Source organism: Spea bombifrons, chromosome 5, assembly GCF_027358695.1.
Source record: "Spea bombifrons isolate aSpeBom1 chromosome 5, aSpeBom1.2.pri, whole genome shotgun sequence".
Classification (NCBI taxonomy): Eukaryota; Metazoa; Chordata; class Amphibia; order Anura; family Pelobatidae; genus Spea; species Spea bombifrons.
In genome coordinates, this window is record NC_071091.1 from 101323902 (window position 1) to 101346313 (window position 22412).

Sequence of the window (22412 nt, forward strand, 5' to 3'; positions counted from 1 at the left end):
CATTGATGAAGTCAATGCTTCTACCAGACTGATTAAACGATTAAACCTTAGAAGTGACCCTCTTTTATAGTCAGAAAATTAAATCAGGATCCCCTCTTTAAACGTCGCAGTAAAACAGAAAGGCGATAATCGGCTGGGTATTGGCTTGATAGTCTACCATTTGAGGGCTTTGTCCTTGTGCTACCACTTCTGAGGATATACCTGCCAATCAAACGCAGTTTCATTAAAAAAAACGCAGAGGATGAGAGTTATGGTATAACGGCTTCTAACGGCTGCGGTCAAAAAGAGGGTTATCGGGATGATTTCAGTAGAGTGAACCTCCAGGAGAATGCTCGTATTTATCACTTGCTATGTCTTAACCCCATGATTCAGTGTAGTGTCGGTCATTAAAACCTGGGGATAAAACCTTTGCCCCCTTTATTATCTCTCCTAGAATAGTCCAACCATAAGGAATAACCCAACAACTGCCAGATTCTTTGGGCAACCAAGTCCTTCATGTAAAGGCCAGCACAAAAAAAGGTTTTTGTCAATCATCAAAAGTGGCTTGTGGTTTTCTCCAAGTAGTCATGAAATATACGATGCTTTTATGTGTTTTTTTTCCTTTTCTTTTGACGTCTCTTCCCCGGACCTGTGAAGATGTTGAAATTAAAGTCGTTTTTTGCTAATGCTATCTATTGCCTATTACAGTTTAAGGATGTCTGTCTGATCTTCTCTCCAGAGACCATCTCATGGTCCTCAGGCCACCAAGCCGAGTCTCGTAATCTTAGCCGAGAGGAAGGAATGAATGATGAAAACAATGGGCTTTGGGCAACAGTGAAGATCCAACTGCTACGAGAAAAAAAAACATAAAATGTCTTAATATCCACTCAATAGACTTAAATAAATAAACTTTAATAAAGCTGAACCCAAACCGAAACACTGATGTTCAGCAGTTTGAAAAATGACTATTTCCAACAATACCAGACTAGTAATCTAACCTAAAATAAGTAATTCTAGAAAATCAAACAGCTGCTTAATCCCCGGGGGGTTTAGTATTTTGTAATTAAATCAATCACTTGTATTACAGGTGGAGACTTTACTCATAAAGTGATAGATTTTATCACAACATAAAAAACAATGTCACATAAGCTTTCGGGGCCACAGAGGTCCCTTCTTCAGATGTCTTTGTGGTGGGGTTTCTATAAACTTCCAGCTGCCTCTGGTAACCCAACCCACCCATACGTCGTTTCTTACGTCGAGCTGTAAAAATAACAATTCCGCGGTCTACAAAAAAAATATCTTTTTTTCTGCCAGCTGGAAAAACCTTAAACGTTACTTAGTTGCTGACCTTTTCTAAGGATAACCTCACGCCTGCGTCATGTATGTTTAACTTCCCTCAATGTATTAACCTCTACCGCTTCTGGCGGTAGTCTATTCCGCTCTTCCACGTCTACTACCCTCCCTCCCAGAGACAGAATACTTTAATAAAATAGAGGCTGTTCTAAAATGCTAGTCAAAGAACTCGCAAGACTGGGACAGAAATATAAAATACTTACAATCTCTCCATCTTTGCCTCCAAAGTCTAAATAGAGCATTTTAACCCCGTCATCTGAAGACATCTTAAGTTTTTCATATGGATATTGGGCCAGTGGCTTCGAAAAAGTACCATCTGCAGACTCCGCCGTTACCGTGAATCCATGGTCATAATTTATGACCAGTCGGCAGTCCTGATTCTTATAAGTACAGGCTAAACAGAACATAAAGAGAAATAAAAATCAGCAATTCTGCCAAATTTACCTATATAGTCTGGGCTTCATTTTTATAGAAGGTTGACAATTTACCTCTCCAGAAGGAGCCACCACTTTATTTCCCTTCTACACCGTTTTTTTTTTTGTTTAACTTTATTTAACATCCTCCATGTTAAATAAAGTTAAAAAAAAAACTTTATTTAACATGGAGGGTGTTAAATAAAGTTACAAAAAAACAAACAATGTTATAATTTAAGTCCCGGACAGCGCCCCTGTTGCCATGGCACCCTGTGCGGCCGCACAGGTCGCACACCCCTAAGGCCGGCCCTGCCTGTAATTTTTGTAAAAGTAGGCCCAGTTGATATTTTATACACCTCTGTTTAACCCTAACTTTTCTACTGGGTACATTAACTATTGTTTTTTTAAAAAATATTGTTTTTTATGTTAAGGCGGCTGCATATTTCTCATGTATATGTGTTCTTGCTGTTATCTTAGCCCAATCTACTAGACAATCACCCTGAGTCCTTATCAAACTGTCTCCTGTGGAATGACTCAGTCTTAATAACCCAGAGAGACTCTCTTAATCATGGATAAAAGGAATTCAGCATAGGCAGGATCGTTTATCAGCATTGCCAGAAAGAATCAGCTCAATGTGGTGCTTGTGCAGGGAAAGTCACTCAAAAGATCAAAAGACAACAATGGCGGCCTCTAGGTCTGCAGATAAAGTGAGTTTATTGAATCAAAACTAGATAAAACCCGCTTTTATGCTGGGACCAAAAGGGGTAAAGTGACCTTCAGCAATACCCATGTTATTATTATTATTATTTATTGTTTTATATAAATTCCGTAGCGCTGATAGAGGTGAGGTTAGAAGTGTGGCTTGGGGACAGGGCTTTACTACAACTTCTTCCATTGCTGTTTGGCCTGTGCATATGCAACCAAGGTATTATGAGGAATAGTGTATTTTATTTACACAATTTAGTGTCTAAACACATTCTCTGCTGTTTCTTTGTTAATTATCATGTCTTTTAAGGCCGTTGAACACTGTGATATCTGTTTACCCAGAGAAGGTCCTGGGCATGGTGGTTCCCCAATGGTTACCAAGTTAGTTATGTGAGAAACACGTGCGTTTCTACATGTCTATGCCCGCTGCTACATGTATGAATATAACGTAGTATAAGCGCGGGGGAGGGGGGTTTCCAATCTCCGAGGCTCTACAAGCATCAGCATGTGATATTTCCCCTGCTAACTTCCATTACACCGAGAACTTTATGTTTCACCACAACGGTCACACTATTTACCCCAACTGAAATGCAAAGCAGTAACTCAGATTAAGGTCGTCTCAAAGGCTCTTTCTCTGCCAGAAGAGTCACACTGGAAATGATTGATCTGTTTTTTGGAACCGGTTGTGAGTTTAGCATTTGATGGCTGTGTCTGCTTTAAAATTATATTTTGAGTCCCTTGCAAATGCCAGGAATGCCCCCTAAGCCCACGTTGTGCCCCCCCAGGTGTTCAACCCAACACATCTCCCGCTTGCCACTGCACATGGAGTCTAATCAGATCTCCCACTCGGATGTGTTTCTTGCTAGTGATTGGCTGCTTCAGTTAGACAGCAGAGGGTAGTGGAGAGCTGTAGCTTCTCCTTAACAAAAGTTAACCCTATAGGTTAACAAATACATAAACCAGGCTGTCCCTAAATGAATGAATGAAGTTGAGGATGTAAAAAATGCGTGTTTTCCATTTAAAAATGTCTCACGTCCCCTCTCTTCTCTCCTACGCATACTGAGATCTCCTACTTTTTTCCTGCTTACGTTAATCCCGCGAACCCCTCACCGGTTTAGTTGCCCTCCTCTGAACTCTTCACCATGGTTGCAATTCTGCCAGTTTGTAACATTGTCAAGCCCTCAGAAATAATCCCTCTCCCCTCTCGTCGCTGACAGCACCGGACCCCCAAATACTTTATTTTACCTTTGGATTTTTATGTTTGAAGTGCATTATTAGACACATAAGAATAAAATAGCAAATCTGAAAATTAAAGCTGCCAACCCACTTGGGCGGTATTTGATAGTCCTAACGCTATAATAAAGGAGCAACGCATACTCCCTGGAGCACTAAAATTAAACAAGCCCCATAAGTTTTAAAGGCAATGTATTATATAAGCTGCACGCGTTCCAGTGTTAACGTGGATTTTATGAATGCTGACGTTAACTTCCACAACCCAAGGAGTTTGCCTTGGCAGAGATCTGTCTTGTTGGCAGGTCCCGTATCCGTATTGACTCACCTGCGCAGATCCTACAATTACTCCTCTGTTGTTTGCCTTTGGATATTTCCTTGGTGATTTTTTTTGTTGCATTAATTAACTTGCATCGCATAATAAGAGAAATGCAACGTTTTGCTATATTTTTCATTCCCCAGAATCTTGGTTCTTTAAAAATACTTTCCGCCGGTTTTCTACTCACGGGTGGTGATCTCCTTGATGAGCTCTGCTGAGTTGTGGCAGCCCTGTACAATGTACCTCGTCCACAGTGAGAGGTCTCTGCCGGTTTCTACCCGGAACAGATGGGTCTCGATCCCCTGTCTGGATCCGGTACGGGTGGCAAATGAGAATTCTGTGCCCGGCAGCGAAGATCCTTTTCCAGGGCCAGAATGGACCAGTCTGAAATAAAGACACCAGCGGACTGAGTAACTGTGCCATGCGTAGAATATCTCACATATGCTGAAGCCACCATGGGTAGAACCCAAGATAAATTGGGGGTCTGCCACCCAGCAGAGTTTTAATTCCTCGCTTGTCCTATTCGAACCGATGGTGGCACTGCATATATGTCAGGGGAGGAAATACTGCCCAAAAAGGCAACTGAACACAGATTTCTTTAATTATTTCCTTTAATTCAAAATGAATGTTTGCCATGCAAGCGCCCTGGATGTGCCCTCTTAACCATTTTTTGCCCAGGTGGCATTTAGATCTCAAGTTCTACAAGAACTTTAACCAACATAAAAAGGAAAAATGCATCTAATTGTCAACAATAAACATGATTTTTAAAAGCACTGTATTATATGTAATTATATTCAATTCTGTACAAAAATAAAATTGCCAACTTTTAACCCTTTAAGGGCCATTACTAGGGTCTATTTTTAGAGTTTTCCTATAGTTACATTCAGATGCCGATCCTTTACACAACTCAGACTTCAACACACACACACACACACACACACACACACACACACACACACACACACACACACACACACACACACACACACACACACACACACACACACACACACACACACACACACACACACACACACACACACACACACACACAGATATAGATATATAGTACTGTGCAAAGCACTGTAAAGTAAGAACGCTTTCAGAAAATAGTTCATTAACAAAATACAAAGTAAGTCAACAGAAGAAAAATCAATATAAAAAGGACATAAGTTTTTTTTTTTTAAATGTAACTTATTTTAGATTTTTTTTTTTTTTTTTTTTACTTTTTTGCCCTAATTTCTGGGATGGTTGCCAGCAACCTGCCACAATGTATCTATATAAAGGCAAGCGGGCTTTCACCAGTTAAGAAGATTGACTTTGTGCTAGAGTTCTATCAAGAAAACATTGTAGCAAGTTGTCCAATAAAGGTTTGTAATAATATGGTAACTTCGCATCACCTTTACAAGGAATCGCTGGCAAACATCCTAGAAATCAATTAAGGACTAAAGAAAAAAAAAATGATTGTTATAAGGAAGAGGTGGATTGTGCCAAGGCTTGAAAGCAAAAGGATCACACCAGCAACACTTGGCACAAAGTCCAGTATGTGTTAAAAGTGTGTTAAGATTTGGGGTGCATGTGTTGTGTGTTAATGTAACTGTTATATGGTGGGTGATATAAGTTCAGACCTGTCTTTAGTTTAGAAGTTTTTTTTTTTTTTTTACAATACCTAACAAAAAAATAGCAATTTAAGATTTGCTAAATTTTAGTACACTCCACAGAATTTCTAAGGTGGTGTTGGTTTAATTGTAGTGTTTTTTTAGCATTTTTTAGCAATTTTAATTAAAGTGAATTTGGTTGTGAATGGCAACCCATGCATTGTTCACTTCTGTTAAATCTAACTAAGGTTTAGGCGGGTGAATGAATCTATGTTTCCGGGTGATAAGATGGTTACTGAATCAGGCTCCGTCCGGCTTCTGCCTCTAAATTTCACAAGGTCCGGCTGTTTAGAATGATCCTGCTGTTTCACAACGTCTGTGTTTTTGTGTTACTAAATATTGGTGGTTCCAGCTGGTTGCAGTCATTGTGAAATACAGCTAATTACTAGAATAAAAATTATGTTTTTCATATTTATTAAAAAAAACTTGCAGAAAAGTTAAAGGGAAACTGCTCAAAATGATCTTAATAAAATATAGAGGTCTTAGAACTACAACATCCTCAGTTATCTGAATTGGTTTTAAAATCATTACTTATCAGTAATTATTCATGTTCGGCTGGCAAAGGATTTGAATTGTTGGGCTATACAGTAGAATGATCCTGAAGACAACATATTAGAAGCCACTCTCACAGGGCCGGACTGGGAATGAAAAGCAGCCCCATATAGTTTATCTCGCGGTCGAGCTCTTTTACCCACACGCACCCCTTATACATACCTGAGTCACACTATTTGCCGTACAAATAACTATAAAACCCCCTTTATGCCACTCTGCCTCTAGAAATGCCTTTTAACCCCCTATATGCCACTCTGCCTCCAGAAAGGCCTTATACTCCTATATGCCACTCTGCCTCCAGAAATGCCTTATACCCCTATATGCCACTCTGGCATATAGGGGGTTGAAAGGCATATCATGGGACAGAGTGGCATATAGGGGGTATAAGGCATTTCTGGAGGCAGAGTGGCATATAGGGAGTTAAAAGGCATTTCTAGACGCAGAGTGGCATAAAGGGGGTTAAAAGCCATATCATGGGGCATTCTACCTTCAGAAAAGCCTTTTAACCCCCATATAACACTCCCCCCCAACTTACCACTGCTTCAAACTCCCTGGTGTCTGTTGAGGGCAGCGGGTGGAGGCCGGCATTCATGAAATTAAAGGGGCAGGCGTGCAGCCACCGTACCGCCCAATAGCCGTGCATCAGCTCTTCGTCCCACCCCTTTTAAGACGTGGGAGGAAGTGCTGAGGTACGGCAATTGGGCAGCACGCCAGCCCCTTTAACTTCGTTAGGCGCAGGCGGCCGAAGAAGGCGGCCCGGCTACCGCTTTCAATCCCACTTGCAGCCGCTTAGCGGCTGTTTTGAGTGTTGATCTGGCGGCCGCCCCCGCGCCCACGGACCGACCAGCCCACCGGGAAATTTCCCGGTATCCCGGTGGGCCAGTCCGGCCCTGCACTCTTTCAAACTTTCCAGAGCTGTATTAGATTTTACTAGTCAGGATGTGGATTTGTTAGAGGGTCTCAAGAAGCCCAACACGGGGCCTGGTGCAACTTGTCTGTGCCTTCCAACATACACTCTGACACACATATGTAAACACACTTACACAAATGACAGACACTTACTCATACTCACTAACACACACATACACATTTATTCTATCACACACTCCATCTCACCCCACTTACACATACATGCTCACACATACACACACACAATTACACATCCATGCTCACACACACACACAATTACACATCCATGCTCACACACACACACAATTACACATCCATACTCACACACAATTACACATCCATGCTTACATACATACATATACACAAACATACATCCCACCTCCCTCCCGCCCCTGCTGGTTTTTCTCCAGCTGCTCGCACAGTGTTCAGCTGGTTTCATCCGTATAACATGACCTAGATACGTTCCTGTTTCCATTGATGGTTCAAAATAGTTTGGAAAGGGTCCTTCCTAAGCCATTTTGAAGCAGTACGAGGTGACAGGGACAAGGGGTGGCAATGGCCCCCTGTAGTTACGCCAACGAAACCCAACATTTTTTAATATCTACTTACAGATGAGGCTGTCCAGGCTTTTATTGCAATCACATAATACTTTTTTTTACATAGCACAGTTTAAAAGATTTTACAAATAGTGATAAATATTTTCCCAGAAAATAATTTAAGCAAAACATGTTTAGTATTAACATTTCTCCCAAAATACTCTAAAAGAGTTTATTTCTTTGTGTGAATGTTGACCCCATAAATTCTTCCTAAGTACCCCGTTGGGTATATATATATATACACAGGGGTGGAAAATGTGCACCGCGACAGGAAGAGAATGATTTATTTATAAATGATAACCACCAGTTTATTTCATTTAATTAAAAAAAGATAATGGTTAGCTTGTTCTTCTAGAGGACGCTGAAGCTTTATTTGTGACACAATGTACAAAAGTAGCATGAAGTATGTATTTTTATTCTCTTTTATTGTCTCATAACATAATCTATTAAAGGGACATTCCAGCCATCATGTGCACTTTAATGCGCGCATGGTCCCTTTAAATTTTCATGTTGTTCTTTTTTAAATACATGGGGGGGGGTTCTGGAGAATCCAACCCCCAGCCAGATGCCGTGGAGGAGACGTGTTTGGCCAAACACATCTCAATGCACACGATATACTCACCTTTAGTGATCTCCAGCACTGGTATGGTGAATGGTGTTCAGATCCTTGTGCATATTCGTGGAAGTGCTCCCATTGTAATCAAGCAGCCAATCAGAAGTAAGAATAGCGGGACTATGGAGGAGGAGAGCTTCTGGAGCAGGGGAGCCTCTTCTATGCCAGGTAAGTGCATATTGAAGTACTCACCGAGGGTTACTCACAGAGTACTTGGTACGCATTGTTCTATAGCGGGGCGTCATAGGGATTAAACTGTCCCTTTAAGCTTTTCATACACGTCCATGCTGACAAATCACATACTGATTCTCAGTGACATTTTATGTCGGAAATAAAAAAATCTCCCCTAATTTTCTCCCCCCAAAGCTTTTTTTTTGTTTAATACAATTCTTCTATTTCATTTGGTGATTTATGTTGACGTACCTATCAGCTTTCAGGCACACAAATCTTTCAATGACGATCAGGAATTAATGTAATCTTTCTTTAGCGTCCGCAGATGAAAAAAAACATACGGAGTAGATTAACAGGCATAAAATATTAATATAAAAATAAGGAATATTTATATTGTGGTTTCATTTTTTCCCCCAAATAAATAAGTAGTGTACAGGGAAAAAAACATGCACACAAAAATTGATAAAAGATAAAAAAAAAACAAAAAAAAAACTGTAGAAAATAATCAGGAGAACCATTCCTTTCCAGGATGCCGAGTACAAAGGTTTCTTACATTATTAGAAACATAAATTTGGCTTTTTCCAAAGAAGAAAAATCAACTCAGGCCACAGAAAAGGGGGAATGTAATAAACAAACCAAAACGTAATAATTTTTAATGGAATTCATGGAACACAGCAAACTCTGTATTATTCTACAGGTAGCACAGCATGTTTGTATATGTTTTAGAACACCATCACTCAGTCTGCTAATTAAAAAAAAAGAAAGAAAATATTTTCTGCCTAATTACATTAATTACAGTATTCTAATAGGATTTGTGGTGTAATTTATAAATCATCAGGCTAAATGTCAAATTAAATTGTTTGAGAGATTTAAATATGAAAGCATTTTGTATTCTTTGACGAATGCAAAAGATATTAATAGTCAACATTTTACCATTTATCTAGTTTGCCCATTTTTCCCGTTATAAAAAACTCTGAACTCTTGTTTTTGGCCCCCCCGATCTTGTACCCTATACATGTTTAAATTCCAATAACCTTTACAACATCGACACGAAGACTGATGCACTGATCTATCGCGCTCTCAGAAAAGTATCTTCCTTACATTATTATTATTATTATTATTTTACATTTACATAAACTGCGCCATTTTTCTTCATATTCTAAAAATGGAGAAAAAAATGCACTTTCCACTCTGCAGAAACTTTCATGGAAAAGAAAAAAAAGTTTCTGCCCAGTTTCTACAGTCAGTAACATTATGTTCCAGATTTCAGAATGTCAATAGAATTACTGTGTGCATCAGAAAGCCAATATTAAATATTTTGTGCCGCTTCCACAGATGTCGGCGTTACCCCAGGAGCTCTAGCGAAAGATTACCAAATGGTGCATTATTTCACAAAGAGTAAGTCTTGCAGAAGAAAAACGCATTTTTTTTTTACACAGGGCCGTTCGCTCAGCCCTTAGTTGTTAAGGGTTAAGTAGACGGTTAGTAACTAAAACTCAGCAAGTCGAACACTCAGCTGCTGTCAACTCAATGTAAACTCAGGCAAGTGTAAAACCTGTGATCAAGGTTATGTGAGTTGGCAAGTTTTCCAGGCCCTTTATTAATTCTCGGTGCCCCCCTCTTTCCTGCCCATGACCTCTTGCGTATATGTTTGGATAATATGATAAACTATAGATGGGGTTCCATCCCATAACCCATATCTTAGTGAGTTTACCCCTAATATTACTGCCTAGTTTCAGTATATATGATTAGATTGTAAGCTCTGGAGAGCAAGGATTGCCATACCTGATTAAATGTGTCATTTAAAATGCCCAAATTCATTGTTTAATAATAATAAATAATATGATATGCTTACGTATGCAATACATTATATATATACATCTAATGACATTTGTTTATTCCTTGTACTTATTTATCTTTTACCCGCGTCTCTGGCTGATTCATAGAATGTAAGCATCTTCTTGTTTCTTAAACAAAGGCAAAGCCACGCAACCAAATTGAAGTTAACATTTTCTAACAGATCCTTTAGTGTCCGTTTCCGAAGAACTGCTTTGATCCGGTTTGCCATTTTGTTTTTACAGCTAGAAAAAAACGTTCGAAAAATCCGATTCCCCGTTTTGCTTTTATAGCAGCGACAAAGACAGATGACCCCGGTGAACTTGTCTCATTTGGTATTCTGCCGTTTTTGACTGCCGTACTAGCTGCTTGTGAGCTGATAACCCTACACTAACGGGACACGCCAGCTCCGACTCATTATTTCTGCTATTCAACTGTACAGAAAATGGGGAAAAAATCTTATTTTCAATGCTGTGTGAGCTCCATTAAAAAAATACTTAAAAAAGCATAATAGTTATTTAATCAGGCAGAATTTCCTGTTTTGTTGTTGTCCCGAAATTGGATCTGCCATTTTTCTCAAATGCTACATTTTACAGATCAACACATTCAATGAACCTATGTAATGGTGTTTACAGTTTAAAAAAAATATATTTTTTTTAATTGGAAACCCCTTATGCGTATAACATAGGGGCAGCCATCTGAACTTCTTGTTCTCCTCCACATTGTCACCTCTCTTCCATTGTTAAGTTGCTGATTGTTCTTTCTGCAAAAATAATTAGTGAGTTGGCTCCATAGATTATTGGAATTGTGCATGTAGAGTTATGCATGGACCAGTCTTCTTTGTCAGACCTTGTCAGGATTGGGTTTGGAGCGTAAGAGCAGAGGATAGTCCAAAACAACGCCAGGAACGGTCCAGTAGTATTCAAAGCTAGGGTCAGGAAACAGACAAGCAGGGTAGTCTAATAGGAAAGCCAAAGGTCAAGTAACGGAGAATCCAATAGAGGGTCTGTAGCAAGGCGAGCAGAGAAGAACAGGAATCTGGAGTCCAAGGACAAACAGGAAGCAAAGTTCTGGAACACTGGAGTAAAGTGGTCACAGTCTGAGGGGTTTTTATAGTGCTGCAGGTATCTACTCCTCCCCTGTGCTGAACAAGCTCCTCGCTGGATTGGTTGTCAGAGAGGATTCCACAGCACCTGGTTCACTGTTTCTGTGTGTGAACATTATTAGTGGATAGCTGATGGTGGAGTCAGGCTTTACCTCCCCTCCACAGGTGAACAACATTATGCTGATGTCTGGGCAACACCTGGTCCTCCCTGGGGTTTGCTGGAACTTTAGGCCACGGTTTTGGCCTACCACGCTACCGTGATCATGGGTAGATGCCGCTACTACAGACCGCGGCTTCGGCCTACTCTGCTTTTGGAAGGAAATCAGTGTTGGAGGACAACTGGGGAGAGCAGGTAAGGGTGAGAGGGGCATGAGAGACCTATCTTGAAGACAGCAACCAAGATGAAGGCCCAACACCTACAAGGGAGTCTTACGCTCTGCCTTTTACTGAAGGTCCATCTCCCTGTGATATCAGTTCACAGATGATGTGGTCTTGCTATATGTGCTAGTGTTGTGGCCAGCAACATATTCTGGCCTAAACTAATTGTCCTGTCGCAAAACTGCTAATCCACACCAGTCTATGTCCTCCTCTGTGTCTTCATGTGTAAATTACTGGGCATGACATCATATCCCAGAACTTCATATCTGTTCACCTGGGCAAGGTCGAGAATAAGCCACTGGTTCCCATCTTACTCTGTCTGGCCCCACTCGGACGGTCACTATATGTCTCCTTTTCACTTTTGTCCTACTTACAATGTTTTCAATATTATCCTTACTGCTAGCGAACATATAGGACACTTATGTTTTGCTTAACCAGAGAAGAAAACCAACAGATCTGTCAAAAATGTTTTTGATTAATATACAAATGGTGTAAATGTCCTTAAATGACTTCAGATGTCACGGGACTTGATTGTAAAACCTAGGATTTGCATCATTCATTATTGTACCATACATACGGCGGTGTGTGTGCGTTCTCCTTTGTTTAGCAATCAGCCATTTCTCAATCAGCCATTTCTCAATGGTATTCTTTGGGAAATGAGATTTTTTTGGGCACTGGTAATTGGAAGCAGGAGAATGTCGGCGGAAAAATAATGGTTCTTTCAGACGACACTTACTTTCTTATTTTCACGAAAAAAGCCCCGGGTAATATTATGCACTTCCTTTAATGTTTTGATTTTCATAACAAAAAGAAAAAAAAAACTTGAAAAGCCTAGTTATTATTTATCTCCTTTACGTATAAACCTTGACAAAAGATGAAACATTGCGCTAGCTTAAAAAATAATACAATAAATGTGGTTTTCATCTGTGACAATAAGTATGGATTTTTTTCACATTTTAGGATTAATGAAAATATTTTTAGGTGTCCGACGAGCCCCAAATGAGTTAACAAATATAAACTATACATTTGTATGTTTGCAACCGGACATTTAAAACCCTGTAAACTCCATATGTTGAAGGCCAGTCTCGTTGAATCGCAATGCAGCATAATGTAAGTTCATACACAGAATTTTTTATTTTTGCATAAATATTTTTAAAAGGTTGTAGGTGCCACACACTGTGGCTGCTCTTTGCCAAACGCATGCTGGTGAAGTGAGTATTATTTGTTTAGCTGTAACCTTGAGGAATAGGGCAGCCATAGGTTCATTTCTTGGAGGAACCAGGAATATCTCCCCCAGGGTTCCCTTTTACCCTGCCCAGGGGCAAAGCCGGGGTGTGATGCACCATGTGTACCTGGCTCTGCTGCCCCCGGACACGAAATAATTGCTCTGTACCCTACTCTGTATAGCGTCTTCGCTGCTTGATTCTGGGAGGCTTTAAAATATTATCATCTATGTAAAAGAATGAGGGGGCAAGGGAATATTCTTGCCTTGGGTTCCACTTGGTCTAGGACCGGCCCTGACCCTGCAATCATACCTTTTGTGCTCAACTGGCCTGCCGCTAGAGTTGGTAAGCTGAACACTACAAGAGAGGGAGATGGTGGGCGAAAAAAAACACCACCCAAATAAAACACCCAGGAATACACTTTTGAAGTTAAAAAAGGATAAAATGTGACAAAAACCAAAACTAAAATGGTGAATGGTTTGCAGGAAAGCCTAAGGGGTCTCAATATGTATAGAAAGGAGGAAAGATGAGAAAGAGAAGTGACAGAAACATTTAAACAGTCTGCAGGGATATGATGTCATATACATGCGCTCTGTGTCTTAAAGGCACGGCGCAGCTTTTAAGGCAGTGCCGATGAGGAAGGGGGCAGCTGGGGGCGCTGCTTTAAGTTGGGCCCTGGGCTCCGCAGAAGGTAAATACATCGCCAATGACAATGGTAAAATAGTTTGTCCCTCCACAGTATTTCAAGAGGTACAATAGATGGTCCTTTTGGGTGATTAAGACTAAAACATTCTATCGATTCCCCAAAGTCAGTATGAGAAGGAGTGCTTGTCCAGTAGACTGGGCCATGAAAACAAAGTTAGAACACATACACTAGAACTTGAACTGCTTTACAACAGAAATCAGCACAATATTTGAAACTTGTTTTCATTTGGTTCTAGTGATGTAATTAATTGAGGGAGTTTCCATTAAAAAAATGACCCCAGTCAAAGGCCAAGGAAGAAGAAGTGATTTGTATCTGGAAGAAGAAAGTCCTCCAGTGTACCTGCCAGGTGAGACTAAGCCTTCCGTTGACTGAAGGCACCTCAGGCTTCAAGACTCTTGCAGTTCTCACAACAAATGGCAAAGTCCCCCCTCCGGCACTGGAGTACTACCCTCGCTCTTAGTAAAAAGACTGAGAAACTTGCACAATGTAAAAAAAACAGCAACTCCGAACACAAATCCTCTAGAAGCTTTTTTGTTTTTGCAGACTAAGCAGTATAACAATTTCCATGAGATAGATTTCTGAATTAGAAATATATCCTCACCGTTCCTTGGAGATGAAAATAATATTTAAACACAGCAAGTAATCAGAAAGATTCTGAATTCTTCAATGGAACATTCAAATGAATACAAAAAACTTGCTTTTCAGTTAACTTTTAATAAACATACTGAATTAAATATTATATGAAGATAAATGTAAGCAACCCAGTGGGTATTCGGACTGGTAATATTGTAAAAAATTAACCTGACACAATGTTTACTGCAAAAGATGTTACATTTAATGTTTTTTTGTAATGAGGAAGGAAATATAAAAAGCAGAGAAGTAAAAAACATCACCGGATGTTCCGTTAGCCTATGGTTGGGTGATCTGAGGGCATCAAGCGAGTGCAACAGATCTGCCAGTTGGTTACCCCAGGTAAGAATATGCATATTTTACCCTAAGTTGACTCAGCGCCATTGGGGGTTTCTAATGTAGATACTGATGGACCTCTTTCTTAACTGATAGTCCAAGGAGGACCACATCTGACCAAGTAATGGATATTTTTGAAGACTCGCTTGATAATAATTAAAATGAATAGGGTTGACCTACCATGCAGTTTGAGAACAGTCTAGCTGTTTGATGACCTAAAGTGGAGCTCATGTTAAAAGTTCCTAGGCATGGATTCATACTGTTTGTATATCGTAGAAGAAATGCCTGTTGACAGATGTATGGTAGCAGTTTCATAACTACTGCCATGCAAAATGGACTGTTAGATTACATGCTGGTAGGAAAATTCTTGGAATGGAGAATAGCTGGCGTGAGCAGATGAAAAGTGATGACATTTGAAAGGAGAACGTGAAATTGTAATCTTTTTTTAAACCCATTAGTGGAACATTGGCAAGGTTCAATGGACTCTGACACGCCGATTGATACAGATGGTGCTGTATGTTGAGTTCCAACATGAAACACTGGAGTTCCATCACTCAGTCCAGGCAATAACAATACTAAGTTTAAAGACACGATTAGTCACAAACCCCTTCTGGAAAAATATCTGAAAAGTTTTAGACAATTCCTTCCCGAACAAAATTTAATATTTCAAAACGTACTGATATACTATACTGTCTGCAGCGTATGTTCCCGGTGGTCTAGGGACTAGCCGGGAGGTCTATGGCTCTTCCAGCAGAAACCTCTCTTCTCCTCTATTCCATGCATGACCAAAAACTGCCATGTTACTATGACATCATAAACTGTTCCCATCTCATTGGCAAGACCAGAAAAATCAATGCCTATTCTAAAGATCATCTATTAGGTCATCAATACCGGACACCATCCCCCATTTTATATCAGCTTACATACATTGATAAATACCATTATGCAGCCAAATAGGATAAACTTTTTTTTCTCATAATTAGCAGTTTTCTCTATAATTTTGTTGACTATAGAGTACTAAATAAACAGGGAGCTGGTGGGTCTATTATTAACCAAATATCCTATTTTGTCTAGGATATGTATTTTGATAGCATTATTTTTCCAAAAACACGTCACACATCAAAACCATAAACATTTGGAGCAGCTGCGAGGAAGGAAGTCTATTACTGTCACTGGGGAAAAACAAGATATATGGAAATAGTCGATAGGGGGGAGAGGTGAATACACTGCCCTTGAATAAGGTAGGAAACGAAACTTCGTTTTTCTACATGTGGTTGTCTGAAAAATGGGGATCATTCATTTAAAAGCGTATTTTAAATGAAAATGTCTGTTATCTACAGAATAAACTGGACATGGGTATTAACAAAAAAAAAAAAAGTTAATTTTTTTTTTTACTTTCCTATCTCAGCATGCAGCTGACCGGAGGGAGGGGAGTCCCGGGTGGCCACTGTGCCCATAGTCGCACAATTGGAAAGTTAAGATCACAAGCCTTCATATGGTGTACTTAAAAATTTTACCATATCATACTGTAACCCCAAGAGTTCAGGGGTCCACACGTGTTAGGGGATGTGGCTGGAGGACAGGTGGGGATGGACCATAATGCGCCAACCCTACCCAAAGGGCCACCTAGCGGCATTCAGCTTCAGAATGCTGTGAGGTGGCCACATGGAAGCTGCAGTGGAGGTCTGTGTTGAAAAATCTTAAAAAATAAGATATTAATTTATGCATATTGCATTCTGGGATACATACAGGAAGAACATTTCATATTTTGTCTCCACACCAATGCCAATTACAGGTCCACCATGAGCTCCATTAATCAATGACTATAGACCACAGGGTTCATATTCACACTCTTCCTTCAGAGGCAAAGACGAACATGTTCATCACAGATTATACACATAAAAATACCGCGTTCGTGATATTTACTAGCAAATTTGAGAGATTGTAATATACCTGGTGGCAATAAGTGGGTAGCTGTGCACAGGACTGTACCATAACTCCTTCATTCGAGGCATACTGTCATACATTAGCAGGTCCTTCTCGGTTAACACAACCAGAACAGGTTTCCACTGCTTGTCATTTTCACCCGTAACCTAAAAAAGAATAAGAATTGTTAATTATCTTAGAAGAAGACAGTGGGCTTGCGAAATTAACATACGTGGTGCAGTATGCTAAAGTAGAGTCTTCCAGTTTGTGTATAACCGTTCAAAAGTTTGGTGGTAGTTGCAAATATTCAAACGAGAACTTTGAAGGCCGAAGTGGAGAAGGGTTCCATGTGAACAGTCATTTAGCTATTTTCATGGAAAATAAGGACATTCCTAGGTGTCACATAATTGCAAAAGGGTTTTCTAACCACCAGTTAGCCTTTTAGCCTTAAACTTGGATCAGTGAACCCAAGGTGCCATTGGAACACAGGAGTGATGGGAGTGATAAAGGGCCATTGGAACACAGGAGTGATGGGAGTGATAAAGGGCCATTGGAACACAGGAGTGATGGGAGTGATAAAGGGCCGTTGGAACACAGGAGTGATGGGAGTGATAAAGGGCCGTTGGAACACAGGATTGATGGGAGTGATAAAGGGCCGTTGGCATACAGGAGTGATGGGAGTGATAAAGGAGTGATGGGAGTGATAAAGGGCCATTGGAACACAGGAGTGATGGGAGTGATAAAGGACCTCTGTACACTTATGAAGATATTCCATTAAAAATCAGCCGTTTCCAGCTACAATAGCCATTTACAACGTTAACAACGATCAATTTCGTGTTCATTTAATGGACAAAAAGTGCTTTTTTTTAAAAAAACAAGAAAATGTGACTCCAGACTTTTATGTACCGCAGATTATAAAATAAGGGACATAATTGTCTACTTGATGGATGTAAAGTATAAATTTCTGTGTGTATAGATGCATTTCTTCCCGGACAGTATGGTTGGGATAGACTGTTCTTTCGAGGGTTAAACATTAAGTAACTTATACTGTATGTCATACCGGGAATACTATTATTGGTCAAAAAGCGGAATTGGACAGAGGATAGTTGACTATTTTGGGGATGTTGGGAAGCTGTTTTTTTTAGAGGTTAATATTACATTTTTTGGAGAGAAATCACAAAATTAGATAAGGGAAGATGTACTTAAGCAAGTACACTCCTTTCCTTACTCTGATACCCAGTATACAATTGTATCTGCTTTATTCATTTCAGTGGTCCGTATCATTAAGCAGTTTCCGTCATTTAGGTTACTCATTTGAAGAAATCTCATTTTGCCGTCATTGCTTCCGTAGATGTAAATGGAGCCTCGTTGTCTTTATATCAGACTGTTCCCATTCACTCGTCACCTTTTTCTTTTACAATAACCCAATCTCTCTCGTTTATATCCCTGGCGTTTGAAAGCAAGGTGTCGGGTACTGCAATTTTTTTTTTCCTTCATAACAATGACTTCAGCTCTGTTATTTCGAGTACACCAATTTCACAGCTATAATCGAGAGGCAGGTACTAATTATATTTGTTTTATGAGACGTACGGGAGCAAGTAATTGCATGGTTTGGGAAGAAAGGGATATATGAAAGAAACTAGATTCATGTTAGAGGTACAAAGGGTTTAAATAATAAAGAAAAGATGTATTCAGTGATAACAAATGTTTTCAGAACTCCCATTCCGTTTCCTATTAAGGTTTCTGTTAACCAAGACAAACTGATATTACATTCACGGCGATTGCACTTTTGATTATACACCATTTATACGCCATTCAAATAATCTGGGCACGAGAGACTGGGTATTTAGGGAAGAAGAACAGGTGAAATGTGTAATGTAGCCGGTTCTTTTCATCAGTTCTATGTAGTTCTGCTTTGTTTTTGTCTCTGAATATCCATCATTTACGTGATGTTCTGAATAATGTGCCAATCAGCTGGATACTCATAAGGAGATCCATTCATATAGAATCACCACCATAGTAGTCGATCGGCAGCGAAAACCCAGTGTTATGGAGGAAAGGCTTGGTTTTACTTCATTTTAGGTTCTCTCTTTCAAGTTGGGAAGTCTTTTTTACAATCAGTTGGGTGCCAAAGATCTAGGATTTCTCCATGGTCCTCCATGTGTCATCTGCTGTAGATGTTAGCCTTCTTCCAATGTTTAGCATAGCTAAGCAGAAGATAGTTGGACATTACCCTTTCAACCCTACATAGGGTTGATGGCTTCATAGATGACATTGTGATCCAGAAGCAGGGGACTTAGAAATATTGCTTTTTTTTTTAAAGAATCCCCAACATCGCCCTAGGAAAACACAAAACAGGGAACTAGTCATAGATCTTTAGATCCATGCACCAATTTGCATGCATTAAAATGCAATGGAATCCATGAAAAATTGTCTGAAAATATGAATTAAGTTGTAAAAAATAACTTTTGGTACTAGACTGTTCTTTTAATATGTAGTTATTAAGTAAACCATATACATACATTGTGACGGCAGAAAAACTGGCACCTGTAGTCATCTCTTTTGGAATTATGTTCTACTTTTTTTTAGGATTGCACATCCCAAGCTGTCTTGGATGCTTTAACAGTGTCTGTCTCTACTGTTTCCAGTAATCTATCACCCGCTCTGTAAAGAAGAATTTTCTACTCATCATACATCTGCTATACATCTCACCCCCTCCATTGTACAGCGCTGAGGGAGGTGAGATGTGTAACAGACGCACCACGGTGTTACATCACAAAAATATATTCTTAAAACAAACCTGAATTTATGTGTTGTGATCCTTAAGTTCTTTAACTGTTACATCCATGGCTCGTGTCTGCTAAGAATTTTCACTTAGGGCTCCTATACACCGGAGCCGTCCCCAGTGGCATCATATTCTGCCAAATAACAGGGAGCTCATTGCCCCTGTGGCTTGTAGCCACTGCTCAATGGACCAGTTATCTCCCCAAATGTTCCTCTAACACTATAGAGGACTGTGCCATTCGGGGTTACATATTCTACCTTTGTTACATAGTTACATAGTACATAAGGTTGAAAAAAAAGACCTAAGTCCATCAAGTTCAACCCTTCTAACTTAACTTCCTATTCTTGATCCAAAAGAAGGCAAAACATCCCTTTTTTATTGTATATTGAACATTTAAGATCATTTAACCTGTGTATTTGCATACTTTTTGTTTTGTTTTACTTTCACTGTAAAGGGGGGACAAAGTAGGTAAAATGTAACATCAGCTGTGAAAAACACAAATTGTTGAGTCTAGGGGTGATGACATCATTTTAAAATACACAACAGACCCCCCCCCTTTAAGGAAACGGATAGCATTGAGAAGTTATTTAAAGAAAGGTATTTTTTGTCGGTACATTTCCCATGGGCTCCGTAGCAAAGTGCAGTCTTCTCTATGAATGGGTTAAGCAGAAGGGGTTATGGGAAACACTAGTAACCCACAAATGCATGACTGATTCAGAATGGGTTGGCGTACAAGCCGCAGCCACGGACCGGTTCTATAAGCATTGTGCATTACTCTTTATTTATGCAATGTTTCTATCTGGCTTTTCTTAAAAAAAAAAAAAGTTCTGGATGCCGTCCAAGTTCCCTAAATATTTAAAGTCCCTTAGCAACGAAAATTCTTCTAAAGTGGCTGAAAACGTAGTAGTTCTCAATCCTCACACTGGTTTGTAAAAAAAAATAAAAAAAAACTGAAACATTATATAAAATATTATTCAGCTGACCAGACCCGATATGGGTTATTTTTGTTTCCAAGTGTAAAAGTAGCAGGTGCTTCCTCTCAGTAACCACATTACAGGGAATCTACAAAGACAAAAATAATATTTTTTCATGGGAGCGTCATGTAGTTTAATTTCATAGCAATTTAAGTACTTATTTTATTTTGAATTTTTTTTTTTTAATTAGGAATTCAAGGTCAATTTTTCTACAGGAGAAAAATTCCTGGAGCAAAATCCTCCTTGGGACTTCTCTTTTTCATTTTTTTAAATCTAGCATAGGGTTATTGCTATATTATTAGATTACATTATTTTTTTTGTATATCTATAGTTAGATTGGCAGATTTGCAGATTTGCTCAATTATAAGACGACCCCCCAAAATCTGAATATTAATTTATGAAAAAAGAAAAAGCCTGAATATAAGACGACCCTATAGGAAAAAAGTTTTACCAGTAAATGTTAATTCATCTAAACTATGTGAACATTTTTTTTTTAATAAAAGCTATGATATGCCTTTTAACCCTCTAAATGCCACTGTGCCCCATGATATGCCTTTTGACCCCCTATGTGCCCCTCTTCCTCCAGAATGGCCTTATACCCCTATATGCCTCTCTGGCATTTAGGGGGTTAAAAGGCAGAGTGGCATATAGGACGCTCTGAGCGATACGCGTAGACAACTTCCGCTGCAGCCGGGAGGAGGTGCGGTTAGTAGCGGGGGTTGTCTGCATCCATCGCGCAGACCTTCCCCGGCTGTCAGAGATCACGGGGTACTCTACATGCTGCCCGGACTAAGCACCGGGGACTCAGAAGCACCGGTAAGTTGGGGGGGGGCATAACACAGGAGGATCCAGGTCCCCTGCATCGCTGCGGGGGATCTGGATCTTAGTCTCATAGTCAGACCTAGTTGAGGTCTGATTATAAGACGACCCCGATTATAAGACAAGGGGTATTTTTCAGAGCATTTGCTCTGGAAAAAACCTTGTCTTATAATCGAGCAAATACGGTAATACCGAACTTTATGGTAACATATTACATTGGTTTTATTTGTAGCACCAGATGGAAGTGAGTCCACTCTGTACTTTATATCCTATAACTGAATGTAAATGTAACCTGTATTAATCACACATTGTGTATTGTAGGTAGTAATATTGTAATCTGCATGGTGTGTTGTAACTAGATGCTTCAGCTTTGCTACGTCGGTATATTAGTATTACGCAGATACTCCAGTCATCGGTGTCACCTGGAACGCGGGTAAAAACAGATGGCTCACCGGGGGTAAAAGGTAAAGATAAATACCCTTAAATCCTCTACACTTCAATTCTCAGTGTTCCCTTACAATAGTGATGTTCAGTCCTCATGCCTAGTATGCAGAATGCAGATTCCGGCCTTGGAACCACTTATGTGCTGTGTACCGATGGTCTGGGGGTGCTGCAAAATCATAGTGTTGGTCCAGTAAACCAGCACCCCACCCAACGGGCACCCCACCTCACCCCAAACTATTTTGGCTATTGATTTATTTCCTATCCAATGTTTACAATCAGTCTATGAAAACGGGTTGCGTCGCAGAGAACTCTAAATGGACCATTACTGGATGGGATCCCACCGGTTCCATCTTACCTTTGACTTCTCTAATAGCCGTATCAGGATTTTACTGCAAAAAACCCAACCAAAACCATGCAGTGCACGTGGCTTAAAGGGACACTTCTGCCATTTTATCCACGTAAGTGCATATGTTAGCTGGGTGGTCTCTTTACATTTTCCTGTTGTCTTTTTTTGCAAATGCATGGGGGGGGGGGATTCGGCAGAACGCCCCGATATGTATTTGCCCTTTTCCCCACCCCTCAGCTAAATGCTGTGCAGGAAACGTGTCGCTAAAAGATATGAAAGTAACACTTCCCCTTTAAGGATATTACAAAATGTGGTCAAACTATTAGATATTTATAGATGCTGGGTTTCCAAAAAATTCGGTTTTCAAATGTTTTCTTTATAATTTGCATAGTTTTCTTGGGGGGGG

At 39.8% G+C, this 22412-nt stretch overlaps 1 protein-coding gene across 1 annotated transcript in view; it reads right to left on the minus strand.

Annotated features, from left to right (window-relative positions):
* Positions 1–234: 234 nt before the first annotated feature.
* SNTB1 (syntrophin beta 1) overlaps positions 235–22412 on the minus strand; it is a 69156-nt gene continuing 46978 nt past the window's right edge. The window contains exons 4-7 of the mRNA XM_053466354.1: positions 16666–16805; positions 4187–4383; positions 1536–1726; positions 235–828 (exon numbers count right to left, since the gene is read on the minus strand). Coding sequence (XP_053322329.1) covers positions 736–828; positions 1536–1726; positions 4187–4383; positions 16666–16805 — 621 coding nt within the window. The 3' untranslated portion in view covers positions 235–735. The remainder of the gene's footprint in view (positions 829–1535; positions 1727–4186; positions 4384–16665; positions 16806–22412) is intronic.